The sequence below is a fragment of the Danio aesculapii genome, chromosome 24, assembly GCF_903798145.1.
Source record: "Danio aesculapii chromosome 24, fDanAes4.1, whole genome shotgun sequence".
NCBI classification, from domain to species: domain Eukaryota; kingdom Metazoa; phylum Chordata; class Actinopteri; order Cypriniformes; family Danionidae; genus Danio; species Danio aesculapii.
The window spans coordinates 1680535-1705534 of NC_079458.1; the positions used below are offsets into that span (position 1 = coordinate 1680535).

The 25000-nt window shown below is 37.2% G+C and overlaps 1 protein-coding gene across 8 annotated transcripts in view; it reads right to left on the reverse strand.

Moving 5' to 3' along the window:
- ptprma (protein tyrosine phosphatase receptor type Ma) overlaps positions 1 to 25000 on the reverse strand; it is a 331270-nt gene that overhangs the window by 235426 nt on the left and 70844 nt on the right. For all 8 annotated transcript variants that reach the window (XM_056451138.1, XM_056451136.1, XM_056451137.1 and 5 more), the window contains exon 2: positions 17229 to 17351. In XM_056451138.1, coding sequence (XP_056307113.1) covers positions 17229 to 17351 — 123 coding nt within the window. The remainder of the gene's footprint in view (positions 1 to 17228; positions 17352 to 25000) is intronic.

Consider the following 25000-nt stretch of genomic DNA (forward strand, 5'->3'; position numbering starts at 1 on the left):
GAGTTTCTCCTTAAAACAAGCAAAATAACCTGAAAATGGAGGAAGAAAAATAATCTTGCATTTCCTTTTGCCACAAGATTATTTCTCTTCTCCCATTGTCAGATTATTTTGCTTGTTTTAATAAAAAACTCTTCAGTTTTGACTCAATATTTCTGAAAACAAGTCAATATTTAGCATTTGTCTATAAAATGCTTCTTTATTTAATAACTTTGAGATATTTGCACTTGAAAAACACAAAAACACATGCAGGACACACGTTCAGAACATTTCCCACAATGCATCACACCTATATTCAATTTACTGGTCTATAACTGATGTGAAAAGACTGCTGTGTGCAGTAACGTGCCGCTGTTATCCAGCTCATGCATGTGGACAGTACCAGCTCTGGTTAGGGGTGTTTTATAACCCGTCACAAGAACACGAGTCCTCTGACAGGATTCGATTTACAAGCTACGTGACCCCGCAACAAATCACCTCTCCAACAGGAAAGCAGCGCGTCCCAGCATGCACCACCACCCCGTACGGCTCCACGCTCCTTTAGCTTCATTCTCTTCTAATCAATCCCGGCAAATAGCATCTCAAGCTGAGCGCCATAAAGACATAATGTGAGTCAGGGCCTGTTTGTAGGTACTGCCAGGTCTCCGGCAGATACGAGCCATAAATTGATACAGCGCCATAAATGGATATTTAATTAATACGGGGTGAGCGGGATGAAATAGCGCCGCAGCAGCTCGAGCGGGAGTTTCATTACACTGGTGTCGAGAGCATTACCGCCGGCTATAATTCTCCAGCGACGCTCAGATTGAACAGCCTGCTGCTGAGCTCCAGCGCTAGCCCCGGACGAGACGCACAAAGCACAAAATCACACAAATTTAACCAGGATCACGTGGAGGCGGAATCAGCTAATGGAGTCTAATTCAATACACACGTACTCCTCACAACGTCTCAAACTGTTGACAAAGTATGAATAGATGGATAGATAGATGTCGTTAGCATGACTATTGTATGAATTAGCATGTTTCTGGTATGAATTAGCATGTTAACGTGATTTAAGTGTGTTTCCAGTGTGAATTAACATGCTAGCATGATTTTACCATGCAACAGTATGTTGTTAACAGGACTGTAGTATGCATTAGCATGTTTGCTAGCATGTTTTTAGTATGAAATAACATGTTAACATGACTTACTATGAATTAGTATGCTAAGACGATAGTATGAAATGGCATGTTTCTAGTGTGAATTAGCATGTTGATATGTTTTTAGCATGAATTAACATGCTTTCAAGCATGTTTTAGTGTTAATTAACATGTTTCTAATTTGAATTGGCATGTTTCTAGTATGAATTAGCAAGTTAACATGATTTTAGTGTGTTTCCAATGTGAACTAACATGTTGCAAGCATGATTTTACTATGCATTAATATGTTAACATGTTTCTAGTATGAATTAACATGTTGTTAACAGGGTGGTAGTATGCATTAGCATGTTTTTAGAATGAATTAACATGTTTACACAATTTAGTCTAAATTACTATGTTAATATGATTCTAGTATGAATCAGCATGTTTCTAGTATGAAGTAGCATGCTGATCATGTTTCTAGCATGAATATGTTGTTAACATGTTTTAGTATTAATTAACATGTTTCTAGTATGACTATAGTATGAATTAGCATGTTTCTAGTATGAATTAACATTTTGTTAACATGATTGTAGTATGCACTAGCATGTTTGATAGCATGTTTTTAGAATGAATTAGCATGTTAACATGATTTAGTATAAATTAGTATGTTAATACGATTCGAGTGAAATGGCATGTTTCTAGTATGAATTAGCATGTTGATATCATGTTTCTAGCATGAATTAATATGTTGTTAGCATTTTTTAGTATTAATTAACATGTTTCTAATATGAATCAGAATGTTTCTAGTTTGAATTAGCTTGTTGCTAACATGTTTCTAGTGTCAAATAGAATGTTTACATTTTCTAGTATGAATTAACATGCTTCTAGTATGAATTAGCATGTTGTAAACATGTTTCTAGTATGATTTAACATGTTAGCATGTGTCTAGTATGAGTTACCATGTTGCTATGGTGTTTCTAGTATAAATGAACTTGTTGTCACCATGTTTCTTGTATGAATTAGCAAGTTAACGTCGCTCTAGCATAAATTAGCATGTTGCTAGCATGTTTCCACTGTAGCAGCTTGAGTGGGAGATTCATTACACTGGTGTCGAGAGCATTACCGCCGGCTCTAATTCCAGCAACGCGCAGATTGAACAGCCTGCTGCTGAGCTCCAGCACTAGCCCCAGACGAGACGCACAAAAATCACACAAATTTAACCAGGATCACGTGGCGGCGGAATCAGCTAATGGAGTCTAATTCAATAAACGCGTATTCTTCACAACGTCTCAAACTGTTGACAAACTATGAATAGATGAATAGACAGACAGATAGAACGGTAGATAGAACTACAGATGTATAGAATTAGATTATTAGCATCAATTAGCATTTTTAGCTTGCGGCTATCATGAATTACCACGTTGTTGGCATGTTTCTAGTATGAATTTGCATATTTATAGTATAAATTAGCATGTTTCTAGTACAAATTACCATGTTTATTTTATGAATTAGCATGTTAACATTGTTTCTACTAAGAATTAGCATGTTGCTCGGATGTTTCTAGTATGATTAGCATGTTTCTAGTATGATTTATAAATTAGAAGGTTGTTGGCATGTTTGTAATATGAATTAACGTTGCTACCATGATTCTAGTATGAATTAGCATGTTTGATAGCATGTTTGTATTATGAATTTACATGTTAACATGATTTAGTATAAATTATTATGTTGTTAACATGATTCTAGTATGAATTAGCATGTTTGATAGCATGTTTGTATTATGAATTAACATGTTAACACGATTTAGTATAAATTATGATGTTGTTAAAATGATTCTAGTATGAAATGGCATGTTGTTAGCATGTATCCAAAAGGAATTAACATGTTAACATGTCTCTAGCTTGAATTTGCACGTTAGCATGTTTCCAGTATGAATTAGCCTGTTGTCACCATGTTTCTTGGGTGAATTAGCATTTAAGAATGTTTCTAGTATGAATTGACATGTCACTAATATGTTTCTAGCATGAATTAGCCTGTTGTCACCATGTTTCTTGTTTCAATTATCATGTTAACATGTTTCTAGTATGAATAGAATGCTTTAATTTTTATAGTAAATATTAACATGCTGTTTGCATGTTTATAGTGTTAATTAGCATGTTTCTTGTATGAATTAGCCTGTTGTCACCATGTATGTTTTTGTATGAATAAACATTGTAACATGTTTCTTGTATGAATTAGCATGGTAACATGTTTCTAGTATGAATTTGCATGTTAGCATTGTTTCTGGAATGAACTGACATGTTGCTACATTTCTAGTATGAATTAGCCTGTTGTCACTATGTTTCTTGAATGAATTAGGAAGTTAGCATGTTTTTAGTATGAATTAGCATGTTGCTCGCATGTTTCTAGTTGCCTCAATGCCTTCCAGAGTGTTCTGCCACAGGAAGTGACGTCATCAGTGGATTATTGCTCTGCCTTTTGTAGCAACTGAAATATTTAAATGATTGTAGGTATGTTATATACACATCATTAGTTCTTATTGGGTATTTTCTGGATATGAAAAAGCTGATTGGTGCAGCAGCAGACTGTTAATAGCTTCTAATTCAATTCCTCCACATTCTCCTTACAGAGACAAAGCTGCTCTCAAATGACAAAACTGATCCGCTCACATCTAATCCGCCATGATTGGCCTGTAAACAGAGGGATTATGATGGAGGGAGTGAGAGAGAGAGCATTTCAATGTATGTGCGTGTGTGTGTGTGTACAAACACAAACAATAAAGCAGTATTATAATATTAACATATTATATATATATATATATATATATTTGTCTTTGGATAATTAACATAATATAATAATATAAAATATTCTAATATCTTATTAACCATTTTTAGAGAGACAGACGGAGAGATTATTACACATTTTAGGTTTTACTACAGTAAACAGGTGGGTTGAGCCTATTTCCTTACTCAGAACTCAAATGGCTATGCCTGTCTATATGTAAAACAGTGGAATACCAGTATACAACCTTACCATATTAAACAAACATTTTTAAGTGTATTACTGTTAAATTACTACTTTTAAATGTGATTTTAGCCTTTATATATATATATATATATATATATATATATATATATATATATATATATATAAAATTTTACCTTTTTACCTTGAAAATCCTAGAATCACCCCTGGTTTGAACTGACTGAAATTATGATTGCTGACTACATATTTTTAATATAACTAGTCCAAACTTGGGAAGATTGTCACAAAAAATCTGGTTTGAGTTAAAGATCTGAACTACTGTGTGTCTAACCTCAGAAGCAGCCTTGCACACATATTTTACTTAAGGCTGGTCTCTTGTGCGTTGTTGTATTTGGATTTGTGGATGGGTAGATGGTAGAGTTCTTGTGTCAAAAAAATGTAGCGTATCTTTTGTAGAGTTTTTATTATACAAAATATTATTTACAAAATAACAAACTAACACAAACTAATAGAAAGTAATCTAAAATTAAGCAATTTCAAAATATAGAAACTAATAAAAACTAGTAAATCTGCCTTTAAAAACTAACTTAATTTCAAAATAAAGTCAAAATGAAATAAAAACTAAAACTAATGAATAATCCAAAACTATTCTAACCTCGGCCTGTTTGCTTTTCAATTCAATTCATCTTTACTTCTTTAGCACTGTTTATATTGTGTCAAAAGCAGCTTAACACAGATGAAGTTCTAGTAAATTGACCCTTCTTCAGTTCAGGTTTGACAGATAAAGTTCAGTGTGATGTAAATGTCACTGCTGAAAGCCAGAAGTTTAACATGAAACCCCATTTACCACACCAAATCTTAAAAAAAAAAAATACTCATTTCTAATCCTTAAAATCTGCGTTTCACCAAAAAAAACCTGAGAGAAATCTAAGAAAAGAAAGAGGGAGAAAGAGAAAGAGAGAGTCTTCTGTTCTGTTTCTCTGTGTTCATCTGTCTGATGAGTGGAAACATCTGGGCATCACACATAAGCCCCGCCCACTCTTCCCAGTCACCATGGACATATATGGGCAAACCCAGAAGAGGGTGTGTCAACAAGCAAATCGCCCTGCATTTCTGGGCAAACCCTGAGAGGCGTTGCCTGGACTCTGGCCCCACCCACTAACCCTGGACACATCTGGACACATCTGGAAACAGGCAGAGCTCTTTGCCAGTGTGGAAGTTTGAAGTCCAAACTTCTCTAAACTCAACACAGATGCGCTCATGTGGAGGAGAAACAGCATCTCCTCTTATCTAACATAATACAACACTTTCTACAATACAGATGCATTCAAGACAGATCCACAGTAATAAAGAAGAAAATGTAGAAGTTTATTACAGACTAATTTCAGCTGTGAAGATTTATTAATTAGATTGGGTACAATGTTGATTCATTGTAATAACAGTGTCGGTGTTGTAAAGTTATTGTGCTTTGTGTGGGAAACAGAACCAAGTTTAAACTCTGCATATTTTAAGAGGGTCAAATTTTGGTGTGTTCTTCAAAGGGAGTAATAATGATAAAAATGCATTTAAATCTAAATAAAATTAAATAAAACATTAAAATAGATGAATTTAATTATAAATGAAGTAAATAAAAACAATTAAATAAAAACTGTTAAAAATGTTAAAAAAAAAACAGTTAAACTAACTATTGACTTAAATTCAATATACAACTAAAATATAAATAAAAATAAAATGTCATTAAATAAAAACATTAAAATTAAATAAAAACATTATTAAATATTTAAAAATGTATTTAATTTTAAATTAAGTGAATAAAAACAACTAAATTAAATAAAAAAACTATAAAAAATGCAATACAATTAAATAAACTATTAAATTAAATGTAATACATAATTAAAAATATTAAATATAATAAAAAATAGAATGTAATTCAATAAAAACATTATTAAAATGTATTTAAAATTGTATTTAATTTTAAATGAAGTAAATAACAATTAAATAAAAACCAGTTAAAATGCATTAAAATGAAATAAACCATTAAATTAAATATAATATATAGTTAATATATATAGTTAATTATATATATATATAATTTTATTAAATCAAACATTAATATTAAATAAAAATATTTAATTTTAAATTAAAACAATTCAATTAAATAAAAAAATGCAATAAAATTAAATAAACTATTAAATTAAATGTAATACATAATTAAAAATATCTAATATAATTAATCAAATTATATTAAATAAAAAATTATTAAACTGTAAAATTAAATTAAAATGAATTAAATGATAAATTAAAGCAATAAATGAAAAAATACATTTAATTTAATTGCAAAATAAATACAGGAAAAAAACTTATTTTAAATAATTTAGCTTTCCCTTTGACATAAGATTATTTTTCTAACCCCATTGGCAGATTATTTTGCTTGTTTTAAGAAAAAACACACTTAGAATGTGTAGATATTTGGACAAGAAACAAGACAAAAACTCATTATGTGCAGTGTGATAGGTGCTTCAGTAATCTGGTGCGTCCTGTGGCCACAGCAAGCGCTAATCCACACGTCTCCTGACAGACACACGCGTGTGCAGAGATACACTCGTGCGTCCCGCTGATAAAACACACCGCATTAACAGCGAGCGATGACACTGACTTTTTAATGTTGTGCGAACGATCCCTCGCCCTCAGGACTGATGGAATAATGCAATCCAAATAAGACGCTATCAAGGGCATAAACAGCATTCGTCAGAGTTAAGCCTGTTTGATCACATTAGCTCCGTTTACTGTAGAAATATGATAGATTTAATATAGCCCTCGCTCAAGGTCATTTCACTGGATGAAAACTGACAACAGTGCTCATTTTGGACAACACAACTGCACTGAATGCAGGAATATTTTCCACAGGATGCTTTACAGAAATACATGTGTGCAGATACACTAGTCAAAACCACAGACAAAACTGATCTATTAACCTACTAAACTATTAAATACGAGGGCGTCACGGTGGCGCCACGGTGGAGCAGTGGGTAGGGCTGTGGCCTCACAGCAAGAAGGTCGCTGGTTCGAGTCCCGGCTGGGTCAGTTGGTGTTTCTGTGTGGAGTTTGCATGTTCTCCCCGTGTTGGTGTGGGTTTCCTCCGGGTGCTCCGGTTTCCCCCACAGTCCAAACACATGCGCTATAGGGGAATTGATCAACTAAATTTGGCCTTAGTGAATGAGTGTGTGTGAGTGTGTGTATGGGTGTTTCCCAGTAAAGGGTTGCGGCTGGAAGAGCATCCACTGTGCAAAACATGTGCTGGAATAGTTGGCGGTTCATCCACTGTGGCAACCCCTGATTAATAAAGGGACCAAGCCAAAAATTAATGAATGAATGAACTATTAAATATTAAACACATAAAATGAACCTGAGGCCATACTTTCATATTTGTTATAAAATCAACACATTAATTAATTAGCAACCATGCAGAGTATTCTAGAAACCACTCAGAATACCCTAACAACCACCTTGAAAACCGTAACATCCTATCTGAACACCCTAGCAACCATACAGAATACCCTAGCAATCCCTCTGATCATTTTAGTAACCACTTACAAAATCATAGCAACCTATCTGAACACCCTAGCAACCACACTGAGCATCCTAACAACCATACAGAATACCCTAGTAACCCCTCTGATCATTTTAGCAGTCACTTACGAAAATCACTGCAACCTATCTGAACACCCTAGCAACCACACCAAGCATCCTAACAACCATACAGAATACCCTAGTAACCACTCTGAACATTTTAGCAATCACTTAGAAAACCACAGGAACCTATCTGAACAACCTAGCAACCACTGCTGAGCATTGTAGTAACCAAACAGAATACCCTAGCAACCAACCTTAACATCTTGGCAGTCACTTCAAAAACCGCAGCAACCTATCTGAACACCCTAGCAACCACACATCATCCAATGGCCGTTTCCAGTAAGTGGTTCGGTACGCTTTTATGGCTGTAGCTGAAAAAAGGTACCTAAAAGTGAACCGTACCGCAAAGGGTGCCTAGCACAACAAAAGGGTACCAAAAGGCGGAGCTAGACACGCAGCTGAACACTATTGGTTTACAGAGATATGTCACTCACTCCTGCAACAAGCCAGAATGAAAACAAAGGAAGCGCCATGTTTTAAATACACAGCCGAGAGATTACACCATAATAATATATACATATAATAACAAGCCAAAAAGAAGAGCAGAATCTGCCCTGTGCCCTGTAGTTTGTTACGAGCACATCTAAAGTGTGCGCGGCTTTGCTTTCTTGCTTGCGCTCGTGCACGCATCTATATCTGAAATAACCAACTTCTTGAGCTGATGATAATAACAACATGCACATGATTATTAAAGAGCTTCTGACACACGATCCCTTCCGAAGTGGACAAACGCAAGAGTGAAGCGCGACCAAACGAAGGAGCAAATGATTCTTTCAGCAACCTAACAGATGAACACACGGCCATGTTGAACTATTATCATCAGCTTCTGGACTATTATGAACTGGGAATGATGGAATAACTCTCTAACAGAGGCTACATGGTGAAGATTACACACACACAGATGAGAGGTCTGCTCTGACTGTGGGCTATATTACGTGTTGTTTTGAACCCAAATAAGCACTAAATGTCTCCTGTGTGTGGTTTATCTGTAATTGATGACATATCAGAGACTGTAAGAGTCTGTGTGTGTTCATATATGTTCATTTATTTATTTAATATAATCACAGACGTTACAGTAGACTATTTCACATTATCATTGATCTGCAGTTATAATCAGATCATGTTGATGAAAGGTTAGTAATGAACATTTATACACAAGTGTTGATGTGTGTAAAGCATCTGTAGTGTGAGAAGTGCTGCTCATATGATCTGTGATTGACCCGTACAGCTTTACTCTAGACATTTCCTCCAGCAAGAATGATGTCGACTGAAACGGTCTGTCCTACACCATGCCCACCAAAAAGGTCCCATTTAGCAGTGGAGACACAAGCCTGATAAAGGTGACCCGTACCGTACTGTACCACTCAGTGGGAAATGAGCCACAAGAAACCTTAACAACTGTATAATACAGGCTGGTTTTATTTCTGTAACTGGCAATTACGCATCACATTAAGTTGCTGTAGTTTATGTAAAAAACAGCAACTCAAACGGATGAAAACTGATGTGCAACTCTCATCTAAATGTGTTTGAGTGACCTGAGCTGAGTTTTCATCTCCTCCTCATGTTAATGGATGGTATGTGGGAAAGACCTGCTAATTGCACACTTTTTACTGAATTATGGAAACTGTTCTGATGGAGTTTTCCTTCTATGGGGATTGGTTGAGCTTTCCGATGGGCGGGGCTTTGCTACACTTTGGATTAAAGTGGTTTATTTAGCCTTGCATGGATTTATTTAGATTTACAGTAATTAACTAAATAAATAAATAAATAAGGGCGTCACGGTGGCGCAGCGGGTAGCACAATTCCCTCACAGCAAGAAGGTTGGTGGTTTGAGCCTCGGCTGGGTCAGTTGGCATTGTGAACGAGTGTGAATGTGTGTATGGATGTTTCCCAGTACTGGGTTGCAGCTGGAAGGGCATCCACTGTGTAAAACATTTGCTGGATAAGTTGGTGGTTCATTCCGCTGTGGCGACCACTGATAAATAAAGGGATTAAGCTGAATAGAAAATGAATGAATGAATGAATGAATGAATGAATGAATGAATGAATGAATGAATAAATAAATATCAGATCAAAGGCATTTCTTCAGTAAACCAACTACAAATTCATTATTTAAAAAAAATAATAAACTTAGGGGCGGCACGGTGGCTCAATGCTTAGCACTGTGGCTACTTGCTGGTGGTCACTGGTTTATTTTCCTTCAGCTTAGTCCCTTTATTCATCAGAGGTCGCCACAGTGAAATGAACCGCCAACTATTCCAGCATATGTTTTATGCAGTGGATGCCCTTCCAGCTGTAACCCAGTACTGGGAAACACTCATGCACATTCACACACACACACACACACACACACACTCATACACTATGGTCAATTTAGTTGATCAATTCACCTATACCACATGTGTTTGGATGGTGGGGAAACCAGAGCACCCAGAGGAAACCCACGCCAACATGGGGAGAACATGCCCAATACAGAATACATGAATACAGAATACATGATCTGACACACCTGCTAAACCATGATGTAGTTTACTGATGTTTAGTATTGCTGGTTCAGATTGTCATTATATTGTTAAACTGCTTATTGATTAATGTGATTGTAAAAACTCCCATATAGATACACCTCTGTATCTATAATAAATACATTTACATAGGACATTTATATATATATATATATGATATATATTACAGTGCGATTATAATAAATAAATATATAAATACATTCATTCATTTATTTTACTTCAGCTTAGTCCCTTGTTTATCAGGGGTCGTCACAGCGGAATGAACTGCCAACTATTCCAATGTATTCTTTTATGTAGCGGATGCCCTTCCATCTGCATCCCAGTACTGGGAAACCCCCATGCACACTCATAAACGCACACAGACACTCATACACTACGGCCAAGTAGTATAATTTAGGCCCTATAGCACATGTGTTTGGACTGTGGGGGAAACCGGAGCACCTGGAGGAACCCCACACCAACACGGGGAGAACATGCACACAGAAATGACCACTGACGCAGCCGGCACTCGAACCAGTGGCCTTCTTGCTGTGAGGCCACAGTGCTAACCACTGAGCCACAGTGTCGCCCACAAACAATCAAATAAAAGAAATAAAAGAAAAAAGAAAATAACTAAAATTAAAAACTTACAATAAATAAATTCATAAAGTGAAAAAAATAAAATAAACACGTCAGCACCAATAGCCCAGTGGTTAGTGCGTCGACACAGCACTGAGGTGCTCACAGCAACCAGAGTTCGAGTCCCAGCTCGAGGTCCTTTGCCGACCCTTCCCCCATCTCTGCTCCCTATACTTTCCTGCCTGTAAATCTCCACTGTCCTGTCACAATAAAGGTTAAAAACCCCTAAAAAAATTTAACTGCTTTAAAAAAAAATAAATAAATAAATAAATAAACAAAAACAAACAAAAAAAGCAAGTAAACAATTAAGTAAACTGGATTAAAGATGGATTAAAGTGGTTTATTTAGCAGTTCATGTAGAAGACGTGCAGTCTGTCTTATATCGTCTCCTGCACTGGTAAATACAGTATTTTCTTTTTAACAGTGTTGAATGTGAGAGCTCTGCTGTTTTCATTGCAGTTTGAGTGCATAAAACGGTGTTCTGTGTGTGTGTGTGTGTGTGTGTGTGTGTGTGTGTGTGTGTGTGTGTGTGTGTGTGTGTGTGTGACCTGCGCTCTGATTGCTCCGCTGTGTTTGGCACTCGGGGCAGGTTATTCTGATGGGGGTAATTGGGAGCAGCAGGGGCAGAAGATGGACTTCATTACATTACTGGAGGTCAAAGGTCAGCTGGTCACTGCATGCAGGACAGACGCTCACATGTGTCTCCTGCTGTTCGCACAAGACTGTTTACACTGCTGTACGGAGGGAGAAAATCTGCAGCAAAATTCATTTTATTTGAAAATGTAACACGCAAAACGGCAATGCACCGTAAAAATGGCCATTAATTAATTTATTTAAATGTGCAAACTATAAATAAATGCATAATCAATCACACTGATTTACTGAGATTTACAGTACATAAACAAATGTACAAGTATCAGGGCATTTGGCAGGAATATACATAACTGTTTACTGTGGGGGTGTCACAGTGGCGCAGTGGTTATCACTGTCGCCTCACAACAAGAAGGTCTCTGGTTCGAGTCTCGGCTGGGTCAGTTGGTGTTTCTGTGTGGAGTTTGCATGTTCTCCCCGTGTTGGTGTGGGTTTCCTCCGGGTGCTCCGGTTTCCCCCACAGTCCAAACACATGAGCTATAGGGGAATTGATGAACTAAATTGACCGTAGTGTATGAGTATGTGTATGGGGGTTTTCCAGTACTGGGTTGAAGCTTGAAGGGTATCTGCTCAATAAAACATAGGCTGAAATAGTTGGTGGTTCATTCCGCTGTGGTGACCCCTGATGAATAAAGGGACTAAGCCGAAAAGAAAATGAATGAATGGATGAATGCTTGTTTTGTTTTTACTGGGATGTTTCTGCATGGTTGCTAGGATGTTCAAAGTGGTTGCTAGGGTATTTTGTGTGATTGCTAGGATGTGCAGATAGGTTGCTATGGCTTTTTAGGTAGTTGCTAGGGTTTGCTAGAATCCTAGTGGTTGCTAGAATGTTCGGAGTGGTCGCTAGGATGTTCGGAGTGGTTGCTAGGGTATTTTGCGATGCTTTTCTAGGTAGTAGTTAGGGTATTCGGTTTGACAGCAGGGATGCTCAGTGTTTGTTAGAGTGTTCAGAGTGGTTGCTAATGTATTTTGGGTGGTTGCTGGGGTGTTTTGTTGGATTGCTAAGATGTGCAGATTGGTTATGCTTTTCTAGGTAGTTGCTAGGGTTTTATGAGTGGTTGCTAGGATTTTCAGAGTGGTTGCTAGGATGTTTGGAGTGGTTGCTAGGATGTTCTGAGTGGTTTTTAGGACGTTCTGCATGGTTGCTCGGGTATTTTGCGATGCTTTTCTAGGTGATTGTTAGAGTATTTGGTTTGGTAGCTAGGATGCTCAGTGCGGTTGTTAGGATGTTCAGAGTGGTTGCTAGGGTATTTTTGGGGGGGGGGGGGGGGGTGCTAGGGTATTTAGTGATTGCTAAGATTGCTTTTGTAGGTAGTTGCTACGGTATTTGGTTTGCTGGCTAAGATGCTCAGTGTGATTGTTAGGACGGTCGGAGTGGTTGCTAGGGTAATTTGTTTTCATCACCTGGATGTGCAGATAGGCTGCGATGCTTTTCTAGGTAGTTGCTAGGGTATTTGGTTTGATGGCTAGGATGCTCAGTGCGGTTGTTAGGATGTTCAGAGTAGTTGCTAGGGTATTTTGGGTGGTTTCTAAAGTATTTTGTTTGATTACTAAGATGTGCAGATTGGTTGCTATGCTTTTCTAGGTGGTTGCTAGGGTTTTTGGTTTGGTGGCTAGAATGCTCTGTGTGGTTGTTAAGATGTTCACAGTGGTTGCTAGGGTATGTGTGTGATTGCTAGGATGTGCAGATAGGTTGCTTTGATTTTTTATGTGGTTGCTAGGGTATTCTGAGTGGTTGCTAAGATGTTCTGCATGGTTACTAGGATGTTCAGAATGATTGTTGTGGAATTTCTTGCCATTACTAAAACGTGCAGATTGGTTGCTATGGTTTTCCAAGTGGTTGCTACTGTATTTGATTTGATAGCTAGGATGCTCAGCGTGGTTGTTAGGATGTTCAAAGTGGTTGCTAGGGTATTTTGGGTGGTTTCTAGGGTATTTTGTGTGATTGCTAGGATGTGCAGATAGGTTGCTATGCCTTTCTAAGTGGTTGCTAGGGTATTCGGTTTGGTAGCTAGGATGGTTGTTTGGATGTTCAGAGTGGTTGCTAGGGTATTTTGGGGGGTTGCAAAAATATGCAGATTAGAATACTGGTCTTGCAGGTATTTGTAATTTAAATCCATTAACTCTTGAATTTGGGCCTATGTGAGTGTGTGTTTGTTCAGGAAGTGATGTCACCAGTCCTCCGGCTTCAGCTCCTGGCCCGAGCGTCATGTTTACAGGCTTGATGAAAGCGTGTCGTGTCTGTGAATACTCCACTGTGTGTGTTCTCGGGTTACTCTGTGGGCTGATGTGTGTGTGTGTGTGTGTGTGTGTGTGTGTGTGTGTGTGTGTGTGTGTGTGTGTGAATGATCAGCATGTTGACAGACGTTACGGTGTGTTCTAGCGCAGTATCTGCTGGTCTGAGGGCTCCGCCGGCTGTTAAAGGTCGCTGTATCTCCGGCACACATGAAAGCGGCGCGCGTCAGACTGATCAACTGTATCCTGGGCTTTATTTATTTGGGAGCAGCTGTGTTTGCCCTGATAACGCCGCGTATTTGAAATATTAATAAGCGCGTGAAGCTCTGAAGAGCCCGCGGAGGCTTGCTGTGTTTATTTCAGGTGTCAGAGACCCGTCGGGCGTTCAGACGCTTCACCCTCGGCTCATATTAGCAGACGTTAACTGTGTGTTACTGAGGAGGAGGAATAAACCGGCAGATCATCAGATGGGTTTAATATCTGCACTGCTGAATAACATCAGCCCTATAGTGACCTGTTTACTTTGATGGACATTTCCCCTTTCATCAGAAGGGGAAAGCCCCGCCCACTAGTGCCCATCTCATTAGCATAAACAGCAGCCCTGAGTGAGAAGCAGCCGTCTGTCCATTAGCCATTAGAGTGTTTGAGCTGCTGAAGATAATGTCAGCATAGACTAAGAGGATTATAGATGTGGAGTTTTAGATGAACAGAGACAGGAGCGACATAGACTGACAGAAGCATGAACACACACTCACACTGAAGCACACACACACATCTGACGAGCACTGACAACACTAGTCCTGTTTTCAATCTGCCACTATGCTGATGCACATGCATCTGTAGCTCCGCCCTCTTCTGAAAAAGAGCACAAATCTCATTTGCATTTAAAGCGACAGTCACCAAAATGCCAGAATTAGGATCAAAGCCTAAGAGGGTCAGTTTCAGAGAGTTATGAAACATTATTTTGTATTATTTATATATCTGTATTAGTTTTGTGAGTATATTAACAACAACATAAATGTGAGCACAGCTAAAAGACAAAAAGTTTTGAATAGTTTCATATTTAGTGCCATAATAAGACCACAGAAAACTGAAAACATGTGATTATTAAATATGGAGCTGTGTTTAAATGCCCCAGACAGCAGAATCAGTGGAAACAGCGCCGGCTCTGCTGCAGCTCGTCTTACACACATTAGTTTGTGGTTTTAGAAAGAAAATCTGCAGAATATGAAGAAATCAAAACAAGCTCTGCAACAGGCTTTATATGATGCAGGAGAGACTGGGGGCGTGTCTCTGAACAGCCAATCAGATGGCAGGACTCAGGGGGTGGAGTCACATGAGCAGCTAAATGACATTAGGAGCCTTAAACGGTCAGATTCCTGCAGATTAAACCAGTTATTCACTGATACCACACAGAAAAGCCTCCTGCTTCACAACAGAGCTGTGCTCACTCTGAACACCAGCGATAGTTCAAATGACTACAAAAGTATTCAAAACTACACCTGTTCATGCAGCGGGGATGCTTTATAGTAGATTTACTGTCAGTCGAAAGGGAAAAAACTAATCAAGAGTAAATAACTAATCAATTAATTAATTATTTTTATTAATTAAATCATAATTTAAATAATATATGAATCATTTAAATACACAAATTAATTTGAGCAATTTTAAATATTTTCACAAATATGATTCATAGATATATATTTGTATTTATGATGAATTCTCTCTCATAGCGGAGTAATTTATTAAATAAGAATATATAAAAGTGTTTGCTTTTTATTAAAAAAATTATATGTATTAATCAAATTATTTACAAATATACTATATTATTATTTTTAACCAAATACTCAATATTTAATATGAGTAAATTAATAAATAATAATGTAGTATAACAACAACAACAACAACATTAATTTATTTATTATTTAGAAATATAATCAAACTGTTTAACTTAGATTAAATATAAATTACAAATTGTACACAAATTACTATTCTAACTAAATATAAACTAAATAAAAGAAAACTAAATTAAATTAATATAAATTAAAAACTAAATAAAATTAAAAGGCATTATCCAGATGCTAATGATAATGGTATTTGTGCTGAAATTTCCCATACACACTCTTCATCTTGTATAAAGGGTCATAATAGGTCTCCTTTAAAAGAATTCAAATGTAACGTGAGGGCTGATAATTGCTCCTTCAGGTGTATCTGTGCTGATATTAACTGCAGGTGAAATGCTGCTTCTCCTGCACTGTGCTGAAATGATCCTGCCATTGATCCTGTGACGGATCTGCAGCGTTACACAGCGGACTGAAGACTGAAGCTGCGGCTGATGGAAAAGTTTATTAGTGTGTGACAAGCAGCCACGTTTACTGAGACACACCAGTGCACGCAACACACACACACTAGTTTCTGAAAGACCAGCAGAACACACACAAATTGAAGAAAATCTTTAAAGATCAGTCCTAAATATGGCATTTATCACCTCTTAAGTGCTAAAATCAGACTATTAGTTAAAGAAAAACACATTTTCAGCACTTAAATTGTGTTAAATCAAATAAATAAATAAATATTTAATGTAACTAAGTGCTGAAAATGTGTTTTTCTTTTAGTTAACAGTCAGATTTTAGCATTTATGAAGTGAAATATGCCATATTTAGGGCTGATCTGTACAAATATATTAACTAAAAGACTAAAATGATTTTCATTGCTTAAAATATGCAGAATAAAAACTAAATAAATAGGTAAAAATAAATGTATTCATTATTTTCATCAATTAAAAGCATGAACATTATCAATAAATAAATCAATATAATACTGCTGAATCCTGAAGAGTTCAATAATAAACTAATAATACATTTACAGCCAATAATAAAACTTATATATGTCTTTTCAGGCTTTTAAAAGGCAACAGTTTTAGTAAGTTAATTAAATATATGAAATAAATCTTAAACAAAACTAAATAAACATGCTGATTATTTAAAAACAACTTCTAATAATAGTCATAAGATCATCAAAATGCATGCAATAAAGAGAATATGCAAATAAAGTGATCAAACTAAAAGCAGAGTGTGTGAAGGACACTAAAGCTGGAGTGTGCAGCACAGATCACCAGTGTTCTGATCTGCCCATTAAACTCTATGAGGAGCCGTCCAGCCAATCACAGGCCAGCGTTTATCAGAGCCGCTGCCATGATGGCGACCCTGATCAAAAGCTGGAGGAATGAATCAAAGAGACACAAACTGCTGGAAGATCCATCAGAGGAACACACACACACTCAAACATGCTCACAGATACACTCCCACACACACACACTTAAACATGCTCACAGATACACTCCCACACACACACACTCAAACATGCTCACAGATACACTCACACGCACACTTAAACAGTCACTGACCGGTGGGCACCCAGGGGTCCGCGGAGGGCTTCTGTCTGCTGTTGATTTGCTCCCAGTCGAAGTCGTCGTCTTTCCCTTGACTGAAGCCGCAGTCTGTGTACGATTTCTCCAGGAGACACTCATCTGTGCAGGACACACACACATCAGCACAGATGAAGATACGATCATACAGCAGTGTGTGTTTGTGCGTGTGTGTGTGTGTGTGTGTGTGTGTGTGTGCGCAACAAAGATGCTCAAAAATAAAAACTCTCTTAAAACTAAAACCTAAAACAAACACACGCATTGACTTTCTCTCTCTCTCACACACACACGTCAGTACAGATGAAGATGATGATCGTACAGCGGTGTGTGTGTGTTAACAAAGATGCTCAGCGCTGAAAAATAAACCTAAAACACACAACACACACATTAGCACAGACACCAGTGAACTCATGATGAAGAGCGGTGTGTGTGTGTGTAACAGAGAAATAAAAACTCAGCGCTTAAACTTAAAACTAAAACACACAACACACACACACACACACACACACACACACACACGCATTAGCACAGACACCAGTGAACTCATGATGAAGATCATACAGCGGTGTGTGTGTGTGTGTGTGTGTGTGTGTGTGTGTGTGTGTGTGTGTGTGTGTGTGTGTGTGTGTGTATGGATTGTTTGGACTATAAATTAGTGCTGTCAATCGATTAAAAAAAATGGACTAATTAATCACACCTTTTTTGCAATTAATCACGATTAATCACATTTAAAAGACTGAAACTTGTGATTTTGGCTAATCAAATGTAAAATTAATGTAAACTCAAGACAAAAAACTATTCAAATTTAAAATATGATTGTTTATCAGAAGTTTTGTTTAACTTGTAAGACAGATTTCTTCATGTAAACAACACACCTGCAATAAACCATCAGGATCCTCAAACTGTTGTCTTGACAGCCGTATTGATTACAGAAATTAAAACACAGACATGTAAATGCTATTGAATTTCACAACAGTCAATGCCAATAAAGAAAGAAATGATTTCCATGTTGGATTCTGAGTGGACTGCAGAGAAATGACAAAATACAGGCGTACAGATCTGGAAAATGGACAATTATAATAATAGTAAAATATTCAATTCCCCTTTATTAGTATAGCGCTTCAACAATGTAGACTGTGTCAAAGCAGCTTCACATAGAAGATCAGAGTAAAGCATTGAATGTTAGAGTAGTAGAAACAGTTCTGTTTAGTCCTCCTTTACATTCAGCCAGTTAAGATAGTCCAGTCTGTTGACATTATTGGGGGATAATCTGGCCCTTTTCTTTTAAATGATGTGAGCTGAGAGTGAGAACAGTCTCTCACAAGCAGAATCACCAAATCAGAATAATCGGTGCCTAATTTTGCTGCGGCGACAAGGACGTAAGCAGCAGCAAAGGCACCCACAGGTATGCGTTGTGTCACACCAAAGACTAGAGAATTCTTACAGGGACTTCGGTCACACCATCCCCAAACATTTTATTCTAAACAACTATTAAGGGGTACGGACACCATCCGATTGTTCTTGTTGCTAGGAAACACACATGCACACATACACAATGCACGCAGTACAGCGGACCCGGTGAGCGACTCCATTCAGATTCATCAACACGCACGATCGCGTTCGTCATATTTGCTTAAACTAAGCGTTTTAAAGTATGGCTGTATTGCTATATTCAGGATTCTGACACCGCAACCTGAAGCAGACGCTTTACAAAAGTTGCGTTTAAGGGAGGAAACACGTCAAACTTACTGAAACATTTCAGGGCGCATAGGATCATCTTAAAGGCAGATGTCTTTGACAGCTTGCGACATCATCTGGCACATCCATTGAGTTCATTTACATGGACACCAACACTCCGACTGTAAGCTGATGAAGATAATAAGCTGATAAGACTCTACCATGTAAACAGCGCTTTTTGATTACCTTAAAAGACCACCCGAGTCACAAAATGCGGAGGTTTTTCTTTCCGTTCATCAAGTGGTATTAAATTCCATTAAAACAAGACTCTTCCAGCACTCCTTTCTACTTTTTCCCAATAATTGTCACGAGGACATGATCAATATGTCGCTGGATGAAAGTGAAACTGCAGTTAGTCGAAAGATTAAAAATGAAATATACGAAGTTAGATGAAACTCTGGAGGAAACGCTGGATAACCAGGTGCTGCGACATTAACTGTTTTATACTGAAGCTCTCCTTCTAAAAGTGCTTCCTTGGTCTTACCCATATTTCTTTGCACAGTGAACACACATCGGCCACAACAGGAAATAATAAACCTGCAAGTGCGATAATTATTTTACCATGTTAAATATTACAAATTAAATCGCATACGCTAATGCACTAATTTTGACAGCACTAATATAAATACATCTTGCTTATCTGAGTTCGTCAGAGTCTTTGTATGTCGTACATGTTTTGTTATGTTGATGTTCCAGAGCCCGAGTCTTGTATGAGTTTCCTTTATTTAACACCTTGTAAGACTTCATGAAGACTCTATCATCAAAATTGCACTTGAATCCGACCTTTTGTCCTCGTCTCATCACCGCGTCGTGACATAAATAGATGACTTATATATTTATACACACACACACACACACACACACAGGTTAAGTGTTTATATAAACCCTGAGATATATATATATATAAATGTCCTATGTATTTATTTTAGATAACGTCTTCATAACATGCATTTAATCACAGAGTTTTTACAATCACATTAATCAATGAGCAGTTTAACAATATAATGTCAATCTGAACCAGCGATACTAAACATCAGTAAACGGCATCATGGTTTAGCAGGTGTGTGTCAGATCATGTATTTGGTGAACGCTCGGCTCTCAGCGGGAGCTTCTGCTAATATCAACACGCTGGAAGGCAGAATCACACGTCTCATGTTTTACACAAATAAATCTCTCTCTTTCTGTTAAAGCATGGAGAATCTGAGCAGGAATACGAGCGTCTGAGTTTATTTCGGGGTCTTTGACATGCATGTGTGACGCTGAGCTCGTCTCTCACAGCGCGCTTTTATTTTGACATCTCCGGCTTCCAGACTCTGCGTGTTTTACATGATCGACTACATCTGATGCTCAAATAAATAACTAGCTTTTATTTTTTCTGGCAGGCTTGATGTGAAGACTCTGACTGTGTGTTTTTCTGCACTATAAAGTCTGCAACACTGAAGTCAAGGGTTCGACTCCCGCTGAGCGAACACAGCTCTGACACGCACGACAAATCAAAACACAACAACATCATCAAGCCTTTCAGTTCAGATCGCTGCTGGCCAAAAGAAAGACAAGCAGGTTGTGTTGAGTGAAAGCGCCTGTAATCTCACCTGGGGCTCCTCTAGAAACCCGACAGATGGAGCTGTCAGGATTATAATACACCCCCCATATCAAAATCAAGCATTAACTTTTGCTCTATTTCTTATTTATGTTTATTTGCTGCCGCTAAAGATTGACATTTATTATAATTCTACAGTAATTATGAGATCAATTAACATATATTTGATTATTAAAGTAAATAGAAGTTTTTTTTTACTTTAAAAATGTTTTATTTATTCATTTATTTCAACTAAACATCTATTTTTTCATACCTGACAAAAGTCTTCGTGTGGATCCCAGTTGTAAGAGCAGCAGATACTAACTGGACTTCTAGTTGATCATTTGGAAATACTGCAGGACTTCAGAAGACCTACTGGAACCCGCATGGAGCCAAGATTCTCACAGAAATCAGTCAAGTTTGGTGAAGGAGAAATCATGGTTTGGGCTCTACATTCAGTATGGGGGCGTGTGAGAGATCTGCAGAGTGGATGATCAACATCAACAGCCTGAGGTATCAAGACATTTGTGCTGCCCATTACATTACAAACCACAGGAGAGGGACAATTCTCCAGCAGGATAGCGCTCCTTCTCATACTTCAGCCTCCACATCAAAGCTCCTGAAAGCAGAGTGCTCCAGGATTGGCCAGCCCAGTCACCAGACATGAACATTATTGAGCACGTCTGGGGTAAGATGAAGGAGGAGGCGTTGAAGATGAACACAAAGACTCTTGATGAACTCTGGGAGTCCTGCAAGAAGGCTTTCTTCACCATTCCAGATGACTTTATTAATCAGTGATTTGAGTCATGTCAGAGATGTATGGATGCAGTCCTCCAAGCTCATGATGGAGTCAGACACAATATTCATTCTGTTTCCACTGCAGCATGAGCACATATTCTATACTGGACATTATTGAAGGTTCAGTGAGCAGACTTTAGTCTAAGCAGAGTCAGACCTTACTGTCCTAATCAAATCATTAATAATCAAGACATGATCAGATTATATTGTGCTCAAATAAGCCTCATCTAGAGGCCTTTACCTTTCATATAAGACACTTCTGATACCCAATCATCAACTAGTAGTCCAGTTATTATTGGCTGTTCCTAAATCTCAGACAGGTGACAGTGTCAGGTAGTGTACTATTGAAATGTTTTAAGCAGTTATAGATTAAATTAATATGTATTGATTACACACATTAAATCGATTAGTAAATAGAAGTTAATTTGCTTTATAAATGGGTTTGTAATTTTAAGATCATCTTTTTTTTGTTTTGTTTTTTTAATATAATTAAGTATTGAAATTCTTAATTATTAAATAAAATCAGCATTTATTTGTTGCACACAATTAATGTATTATTAATGTAAGTTTTAACTTTTGAAAAATCATTACAACTAAAACTATATGCGCATATTTAAATTATTATATCATAAATAGATTTGTTGCACACAATTCATTGAAAATACATTATATATTTATAAAATTATATTTTAATTAGTTCCTAATTTAAGCATAAATGTACAGAAATTAAATAATTTAGTCAGATTTATAATATGCAAAAATGTACAGTAATTAAATAATATAGTCAAGTGCACAGATATTTCAGTTGTCACTAAAGCAAGATTTAATTAAAGATATTTTACATGAAACTGTTGTGAAAAACCAAAGAAAGTCAAGCTTTTCTTAAGATAATGTAGAAGCGTGACCTGCACATGTTTGCGCAACACTCACACTTTATCATAACACTTTAATATTTGTCTACACAAATCTCTCAGTTTGCTGTCCAAACAGAGTCTGAATGAGCTGCTGTGTGCAAACTGTCCCAGAATGCAGCGCTGCCAGACCCCGAGTCCAGACAAGTGTGTGTGTGTGTGTGTGTGTGTGTGTGTGTGTGTATTAACTTAGCAAACAGACTCTAGCCTGTAAAAGCCAGCGCTGGATGCTGAACGCTGATAATAAACATGTTTTAACTGATGCTTGATTCTCAACACATCTGAGTTGACATGAGCGAGCGGCGATCGATGCTTTATCCTCTCCTCTGCAAACACAAAGATGAATACTTGAGCAGAGATCTGCCTTTTAACTCCAGACTTGAGCTGCATTTTTAAACATAAGATCTAAACGCATGGACGGATTACAGCAGTTCAGCTCAGTGTTGTATTTTTAATACGTGTTCAGACGCTGATCAAAATACTGTACAAAACACTCAGCGCTCACCATTATTAATGCAGGGGAAATATGCCAGCTCACACAGACGTGAACACCACTGCAGATTATTTGGTTATTATTACAGGGTTCATACATCTTTTCCAACTTCAAATTCCATCACTTTTCAAGCACTTTCAAGGTGCATTTTTATGCTTTTCCAGCACCTAAAAACCACTGTAAATTACATTTATATATGCTGTATGTACTTTCACATTTAAATCCATTCTGCTGTTTTAAAAACACAATATTAAATTGTTGAATACTTTGGAGCAGAGATTTATTGGGATAGTTCACCCAAAAATGGTAAAAATAAATAAATAAATAAAAAATTTAAGTTCAGGTTTTGGATGAAGTCTCTTTTTAAGTTCAGTCTGCTTCTACCTAAAGTTGATATCTCAAAAGATGAGCTTACATGCAGATTTAGTTTGGGTAAAGGAGCAAATTAACAAGTCTGTTTTAAAGGGCCCCTAGGTTAGCCCTTTTTTCAGATTTAATATAAGTGTTTTGTGTCTCCAGAATGTGTCTGTAAAGTTTCAGCTCAAAACACCCATCAGATTATTTATTATACCTTTCACAAGATTCTATTTGATACATTTTTGCACTAGGGGGCTGTTTTGTTGTACTGCGTCTTTAAGGCTTGTCCTCCCCGCCCACCGTTTCTACGTGCCTTAATCTCCTCCCTCGGCTGCGTCAGACAACAGACAGACCTAAAGGAAGCAGATCTCACATAGCGTTTGTGAGAAATACTACAGTAAGAACTTTACCAAGGAGGATTTATTATGCAGTTCCATCACAGAGTCATACACAATGTCATTACAAAGTTCACACGCGCACACACAGATACACACACACACCGCAGCAGACACACACACGCAAATGTGTCATGATACAGGTTAATCTCCACTGCTGTATGGATATCTGTTATGTTAATGTACAAAATAAACCTGATTTAACGTCCACAAACCGAGACTGAAGCGTTTTCCTTTATAATTGTTCTGACACGCGGCTGTGCTGATGAAGTAAAGCTGAAGTGAATCGCTGTACTTCATTACACACATGCTCTGTATTAAAACATGTTAAACTTGTGAAACTCACTCTTGATCATGTTTGATGATGATTGATGATCCTAGCGAACTGACACCTTTTATTCCCCGCTGCTTTGCGCTCGTCCTCTCTTGTTGATATGATTATACCCGTGACTACCGGGACATGTTAATACCTGCAGCTGTCAATCAATATTGGTGGGCGGGGGGATCGCTCTCCTAAGTAAAGTTGCGGTCGATCTGAAAACCGCTCCAATTGGTCCACCGTTTTGATGTTGTTAAATTTGAAAAAACAGGACTGGGTGTGTTTATATCACCCCAATGTGACGGTCTATACACCACACATGCACATATGTCTGTCCTTGAGAAGTAGATTTTTCACCATAGGTGCCCTTTAAACTATTTCTGTGCGGTTTGTTTGGTGTTTTTAGGTGCAAATTTGCATTCGGTGTGAATGTCTCCTAAATATGAGCATGTGGTGAACATTTTGCAGTGAAATCTGGTCACATGACAACAATTTCATGCACTCACACAAATGCTCCCAAATATATTTTGAGCTCTCATAGACAAAATTTTGTGTGCATATGCAACCAAAACTGTTGCAGTTTCGAGCCCTTCAATTTTAAATTCAAGCAGGTTCAAGCAGTTTGTCCAAAATCCAAGCACTATATTAAAAATCAAGCATTTTCCAGGATTTCCAGCACCCGTACGAACCCTGTTATTAATATCCATCTCGATTTTAAAAGGGTTTTTAAGGGTCATACTAACAAAAGGTATTTTGCAGGTGCATCCAAACTCAATTAATTTATCAGAGCTCAAATTCTTGAGAAATGTATTTTTATACTAAACTAATATTGATATTTATAAAACCTAAAATCCTGATCTTTCAGTGTCAAACCAAGGTAAATTCACATCATCAAATGTGCTTCAAACTAATGTTTTTTTAATAAAATTGTTCATGTTTTTGAATAAAAGCAGAAGTGAATAAAACCCCAAATTTGAAAGTAATAAAAGTAAACATCTTAGATTTTATCATTTTAACTTCTACTGTAATACGATACGATACAATAGGACACAATGCAGTACAATGTGATAAGTTACAATACACTATGATATTTGGTATGATACAATGCATTACAACATGGTTACGTTCACACTGCGAGGCTTACACGGTAAAAAATGAATCT